The sequence below is a fragment of the Colletes latitarsis genome, chromosome 13 (assembly GCF_051014445.1).
Source record: "Colletes latitarsis isolate SP2378_abdomen chromosome 13, iyColLati1, whole genome shotgun sequence".
In the NCBI taxonomy this organism is placed as follows: domain Eukaryota; kingdom Metazoa; phylum Arthropoda; class Insecta; order Hymenoptera; family Colletidae; genus Colletes; species Colletes latitarsis.
In genome coordinates this window covers 8,980,974-8,988,297 of record NC_135146.1, presented here as the reverse complement: position 1 = coordinate 8,988,297, position 7,324 = coordinate 8,980,974, and the positions used below count along the sequence as shown (strand labels likewise).

The 7,324-nt window shown below is 31.8% G+C and overlaps 1 protein-coding gene across 2 annotated transcripts; it reads left to right on the top strand.

Annotated features, from left to right (window-relative positions):
• Positions 1–968: 968 nt before the first annotated feature.
• On the top strand, positions 969–4,563 carry LOC143349307 (uncharacterized). 2 transcript variants are annotated; one of them, XR_013080886.1, is made up of 2 exons: positions 969–4,315; positions 4,391–4,563. XR_013080886.1 is itself a non-coding variant. In XM_076780449.1 (2 exons), exons 1-2 carry the CDS (start codon positions 1,479–1,481, stop codon positions 3,280–3,282), a joined length of 1,455 nt encoding a protein of 484 aa, XP_076636564.1. In that variant the 5' UTR covers positions 969–1,478; the 3' UTR covers positions 3,283–3,397. The 2 variants fall into 2 exon arrangements, 1 of the variants encoding a protein (XP_076636564.1); XM_076780449.1 differs by lacking the exon at positions 4,391–4,563 and having other exon boundaries at positions 969–2,900; positions 3,250–3,397.
• Positions 4,564–7,324: the final 2,761 nt, after the last annotated feature.

The window sequence follows — 7,324 nt, the reverse complement described above, 5'->3', positions numbered from 1 at the left end:
AAAATTGTCCAATCCGTTCAGAAGTTATGGTGTTTTAGAGATTCGCATAAAATTTACAGGAAGCATTTTTGGCCTGAAATTATATTTCCGGTAAGGAATTTTTTTCTCAAAAATGGTTAGGATTTCGAGGGTATGTCTATTGATCAAAAATTATTATAATTGGTCCCTGTAATCAAAAATAATTTTTTTAGAACGATTTAAAATTTTTTCATTTTGTTGAAAAATTTCACACCTACTCGAATTTTTTTCTCGGAAGTGGTTATGATTACGGGGTTATGTCTATTGACCAAAAATTATTGTTATAGATCCCCCTAGCTAAAAATAATTTTTTTAGACAGATATCAAAATTTTTTTTTTCGTCGAAAAATTTAGGCACCTACCCCCTGTCGATTTTCCTTAAAAATTCGTTTTTGATTTTTAATAATTTCGCATGACGTCCTGCAGAAAAGTTGTTTAATACTTTTTTGTAGGTACCTATGGGCTCTACTTCAGAAAAAAGTTTCATTGAAATATATTCACTATTATAGGAGTTGTGGCTGTTTGAAAATTGGACCATTTTTGTGGGGGTTTTCTAATATTACGGGGCCAAGGAATAACCTTTCCAATATTTTTATAATTGTTACATATTCTACATTAAAATACGCGGCGTTTGGCTGTTTGAACATTAAAATCGTCCAATCCGTTCAGAAGTTATGGTGTTTTAAAGATTCGCATAAAATATTCTTGATTTTCGTCTTATTTTGGCCTCTAGAATCCCCCATTAAAATTTTTCCCTGGTGTGGCCGAACACCCTGTATAAAAATTAACGTCCGAACTTAAAATTGCCGGTGGATACAACGGTCAATTCTCGAACAAACTTGACTATAATATTTGGTGATGTTTTAAGAGACGGATTCCGCGATCTAGTTATTTACCATCTAGTAACTATCTGTACATAAAATGGAGTCAAGGAGACAGAGTGGGGAGACGTATGCTACGCGGACGTTACACTATTTTGAAGGGATACAACAATTCTATTGGAATTTAAAGGAAATACCTTAATTCCTCAGCGTCGTAAAAATTTTAAATATTTACTTTGTTTAAAAAGAAAATATATCGTATATTTGTGAGAACAAGCAGCGTAAAAGTAAGGTTATAAAAATAGAAGATTTAAATTCTTTCAAGAAAGTTAAGCAAATTAGTTCGTATGTAAATTTAGCAAAAGTAGCCAATATAGCTGATTTTAGTGTATAATAAAAAAGTTCGTATAGTACACGTGGTAGACCAATCCATCCCAAAACGAACAGTTCTCACAGACAGTGATTTTGGTTGCTGGAAGTGCTTGTGTTATTTAAGTTTTTAGCAATATATATTCCTAGATTAATAACAGATTTATCTAAGAATAAAGAAGAATGAAGGCAAATTTATAACAAAGATATAATAAAATAAACATAATCTTGCTTATTTTTGAATACCATATAATAATTAAGACACAGATAATGGAAACTAGAAGTGATTTTATGTTAAGCAAAGAGAGTTCGAAACGATTACGAGATGCTAGAACTATCCTATCAAAACAAAGTAGTGATTCAAGGAGTTCAGCCAAGGAAAGTCCTGAAATTGGTCCTAGTTCTGGAAAACGGAGGCGTTGTGTTGATGTAGTATCGAAGAGGCTGTACAACGAGGAAACTAAATTTGCTAAAAGTGTGATTGGTAGAGATGGAACACCTGAATTTGATGAGTTCTTAGATTTTTTAATTAGAGAAACAAAATTAGAAATTTTGAAAAGAAATGGAATAAACCCAGCTAATATGTCCAGTGTTTTACATAGAGCACGAGCTAATGCTGCAAAAGCATTTAAAGAATTATATGAACTTTGGTTCGATGCAGAAGGAAATAAAACTCAATACTTAAAAACTCTAGAAGAAAACCGAATAAATCTATCTACTATCTCCAGTATTTTAAGTAAGGCAGGAGCGAATGCTGCAAAAGCTTTTAAAGAATTATACGACCTATGGTTTGATACAGAAGGAAATAAAACTCAATATTTAAAAACTCTAGAAGAAAATGGAATGAGTTTAGCTAATATGTCTGGCATTTTGCATGGAGCAGGAGCTAATGCACCTAGAGCTTTTAAAGAATTATATGACCTTTGGTTTGACCGGAACGGAAAAAAAACACGATACTTAATAAAACTAGAAGAAAGTGGAGTAGATCTAGTTCGTATGTCTAGTATCTTAAGCGGAGTAGGAGCTAATGCTGCAAAAGCTTTTAAAGAATTATATGACCTTTGGTTTGATACAGAAGGAAATAAAACTCAATATTTAAAAACTCTAGAAAAAGAAGGAGTAAATCTATCTAATGTGTCCAGTATTTTAGGTAAAGCAGGAGCTAATGCTACAAAAGCTTTTAAAGAATTATATGACCTTTGGTTTGATCAGAATGGAAAAAAAACACGATACTTAATAAAACTAGAAGAGAGTGGAGTAGATCTAGTTCGTATGTCTAGTATCTTAAGTGGAGTAGGAACTAATGCTGCGAAAGCTTTTAAAGAATTGTATGACCTTTGGTTTGATACAGAAGGAAATAAAACTCAATATTTAAAAACTCTAGAAGAAAACGGAATGAGTTTAGCTAATATGTCTAATATTTTACATCGATCAAGAGCTAATGCTGCAAAAGCTTTTAAAGAATTATATGAGCTTTGGTTTGATCAGAACGAAAAAAAAACACGATATTTAAAAACTCTAGGAAAAGAGGGAATAAATCTCTCTAATATATCCAGTATTTTAGGTGGAGCAGGAGCTAATGCTGCAAAAGCTTTTAAAGAATTATATGATCTTTGGCTTGATGCAGAAGGAAATAAAACGCAATATTTAGAGCACTTTGTTAAGAAAACAGATGGGGAAGAAAGTTTTACGGTACATAACTTATCTGGTATGCTAAGTAGAGCAGGAGCTAATGCTAAGGATGCTTTTAAAAAATTGCATGATTTGTGTTTTAATGAAAAGGGGGAAAGAACAGAACATTTAGATGATTTCTATAAGGCAGGCTTTAAGTCGAGCAACTTATCCTGTATGTTATGTGGATCAGGGGTTCATACTTCTTCTAATTTAAAAAAGTTGCATAGTGTTTGTTTTAATGAGAAAAGGGGGAAAACAAAGCTTTTAGATGATTTCTATACGGCAGATTTTAGGCCATGTGATTTATGTAGTATATTGAGTGGATCAGCTGATAGTTTAAAAAAATTTCATGATTTTTGTTTTATAGGAGAGACAAAAAAGTATTTATATCATTTTTTAAATAAAGAAGGAGGTTTTACAGCAAGTAATTTATCTGGGATATTACACGGAGCAAAAGCTAATATTTGTTCTGCTTTAAAAAATTTTCATGATGTTTGTTTTGATGAGACGGGAAACGCAACACAGCTTTTAGATGATTTCTATAAGGAAGGTTTTATGCCTAATTATCTATCAAATGTATTATCCATGGCAGGAAATAACGCCTCATCTATTTTAAGAAATTTTCACACATCATGTTTTAAAGAAAATTATTTGAATCACTTCTTCGCCGAAGAAAAACTTTTTACGCCGAAAAATTTATCAAATAAGATATTATATGGAGCAGGGATTAATATTTGTCACATTTTTGAAAAGTTACATGATCTTTGTTTTGATAAGGCAGGAAATAAAACAGAATATTTGAACGATCTTGTCACAAATAATCGGCGTGAGGTATTGAGTATGCTATATGAAAAAGTTAGAGGAGTTCCGTTTACTCCCTTGGAAGATATATCGCTTCAACAACGGAATATTAGTGGAATGGGGAAAAGCAAATAAGAAGATATCAATGATCTTGTGCGGTAGACCAACCCATTCCAAAGAAAATTGTTCTCACGGTTATTATTTTCAATTAAACAAAAGCGATCACATTATTGATTTAATGATAGAAAGTATTGAAATATATACCCATTGAAATAATGTTATTAGTTATAAAAAATAACTTTACTTTGGTGATTATTTCTGATAAGTTGAATAATGAAAATAATAAGAGATTTTTATGTTGAGTAAAGAAACTTCTACACCATTCCAAGATACCAGAAAATCTTTGCACGAGCAAAGTGGTCATTCATAAAAACGTTCTGCTAAAGATAAAGATGGTACAGTATCAAAGAGGCTGCACATGGATGTAAATGTTACTGGTAATGAAGATTCAGAATTTCCTAGTGATTTACAAAATGAATCTAGGCAGGATGAATTCCAAATCATTTGATTGAACTTACATATCAATTAGATTTGTCAGTGCTGTGCTCACTTACAAGGAACCTTCGCGAACGGTTCGTTTTCGATTTCGATGAAACTTCGTACACTTATAAAGCAGCCAAAAATAATCGACACTTATTTTTTTTTAGCTGTGGTAACTCGAGTTTAAAGGGTGCAATCATCCCTTGAAGTTTTAGCTCGAAACGGCTATCTCGAGAACGGAAAGACATACGAAAAAATTGTTAATGGGCGAGGTTAATGGTTTCTTATGTACAATAACATGGTGTTAAAAAATTTAACAAAATACAATTTGTTTATAACAAAAAAAATTTATTAACTTAATTTTCCATTTCATTGAAATTTTCATAATGACAAAAAATAACGAGCATTTTATTCCAAATCCACTGGTATGTAACATTTTAAAATTGCCTCTTATAGTTTTGCAGATTTTGATGATTTACATCTTGCGTGTACATCCACTATGGTAGTAGCCGTTCTAACTTTGATTTTAATGAAGCACTGTAGGCTTGCACTAAATTATACAGTAACAAGTAACAAGTAACAATAACAGTAACAAGTTTCTTAACAACAATGAAAAGATTAATTGTTTTTATTATCCACCTATGACATCGTGGCAAAGGTGAAGCGATTTCTAAATTCTAAATACATACAGTGTGTATAGCAATTACTCTATGTAGTTTCGATAATAGTGGTACTCGTCGAAAATATATTTGAAACATAAAGATTTCCTACACCATGCGCATTTAATTATTGCCACGTCACCACAAATATGGCATCTTGGTTCATTTTCAACAGAATAGCAGTATTCAACAGGATTCTGGAATGCATTTGGTTTTTCATCTATACAGGGTATTCGGCAACCCCTGGGAAAAATTTTAATGGGAGATTCGCGAGGCCAAAATAAGACGGAAATCAAGAATACTAATTTGTTGATGGAGGCTTCGTTAAAAAGTTATTAATATTTAAAGCTTCGCCCGTACTGAATTTTTTTTTAGAAAGTGGGTAGTATTTCGCGAGTAGGTCTATTCACTAAAAATGATTGTAATTGACCCCCGCAACCAAAAATAATTTTTCCAGAACGATTTGAAATCTTTTTTTTTCGCTGAAAAATTTAGGCACTTACCCTGTCGATTTTTCTTAAAAATTCGTTTTTGATTTTTAGTATTTTCGTTTGACATCTTACAGAAAAGTTGTTTAATACTATTTTGTAGATACCTATGGGCTCTACTTCAGAAAAAAGTTTCATTGAAATATATTCACTATTGTAGGAGTTATGGCTGTTTGAAAATTGGACCATTTTTATGGGGTTTTTCTAACATTACGGTGTTAAGGAACAACTTTTTGAATATTTTTATAATTGCTACATATTCTATACTAAACTACGCGGCGTTTGGCTTTTTGAACATTAAAATCATCTAATCCATTCAGAAGTTATGGCGTTTTAAACATTCGCATGAAATTTTCTCGTAACTGCGTAGGATTTCGGGGGTATATCTATTCATCAAAAATGATTATAATCGACCTTTGCAACCGAAAATAATTTTTTTAGAACGATTTAAAATTTTTCTTTTTCGCTGAAAAATTTAGGCAACCCTCGGTCGATTTTTCTTAAAAATTCGTTTCTAATTTTTAATAATTTTGTTTGACGCTCTACAGAAAAATTGTCTAATACTTTTTTGTAGGTGCCCCTGAGCTCTGCCTCAGAAAAAAATTTCAATGAGACACCTTTACCATTGTAAAAGTTATGGCCGTTTAAAAATTGGACCACTTTTATGGGGTTTTTCACATTTTACGGGATCAAGGAGCAACTTTTCCAATATTTTTACAATCTCTCCATATTCTCTACTAAAATATGCGTTGATTGCTTTTTTAAACATTAAAATCCTTCAATCCGTTCAGAAGTTATGACGTTTTAAAGATATGCATGAAATTTCAGGGAAGCATTCCTGGCCTCACATTAGATTTTCGGTAAAGAATTTTTTTCTTGAAAGTGCGTAGGCTTTCGGGGTATGTCTATTCACCAAAAATGCTTGTAATTGACCACTGTAACTATATATAATTTTTTTAGTATGATTCGAAATTTTTTAATTTCATCTAAAAATTTCAATACCTACTCGAATTTTTTTCTCGAAAGTGGGTAGGATTTCAGAGGTATCTGTATGCACCAAAAATGTTTGTAATTGAGCCCCGCAACCAAAAATAATTTTTTCAGAATGATTTGAAATTTTTTAATTTAATTTTGTAACTTTTTTTAACGAAGCCTCCATCGATAAATTGGTATTCTTGATTGATGAAATCAAAAACGAATTTTTAAGAAAAATTGACAGGGTAGATGCCCAAATTTTTCAGCGAAAAAAGAGATTTCAAATCGTTCTGGGAAAATTATTTTCGATTGCGGGGGGCAATTACAATTATTTTTAGTGAATAGACCTACTCGAGAAATACTACCCACTTTCTAAAAAAAAATTCAGTACGGGCGAAGCTTTAAATATTAATAACTTTTTAACGAAGCCTCCATCAACAAATTAGTATTCTTGATTTTCGTCTTATTTTGGCCTCTAGAATCTCCCAATAAAATTTTTCCCAGGGATGGCCGATTACCCTGTATAGATGAAAAACCAAATCCATTCCAGAATCCTGTTGAGTACTGCTATTCTGTTGAAAATGAACCAAGATGCCATATTTGTGGTGACGTGGCAATAATTAAATGCGCATGGTGTAGGAAATCTTTATGTTTCAAATATATTTTCGACGAGTACCACTATTATCGAAACTGCATAGAGTAATTGCTATACACACTGTATGTATTTAGAATTTAGAAATCGCTCCACCTTTGCCACGATGTCATAGGTGGATAATAAAAACAATTAATCTTTTCATTGTTGTTAAGAAACTTGTTACTGTTATTGTTACTTGTTACTTGTTACTGTATAATTTAGTGCAAGCCTACAGTGCTTCATTAAAATCAAAGTTAGAACGGCTACTACCATAGTGGATGTACACGCAAGATGTAAATCATAAAAATCTGCAAAACTGTAGGAGGCAATTTTAAAATGTTATAT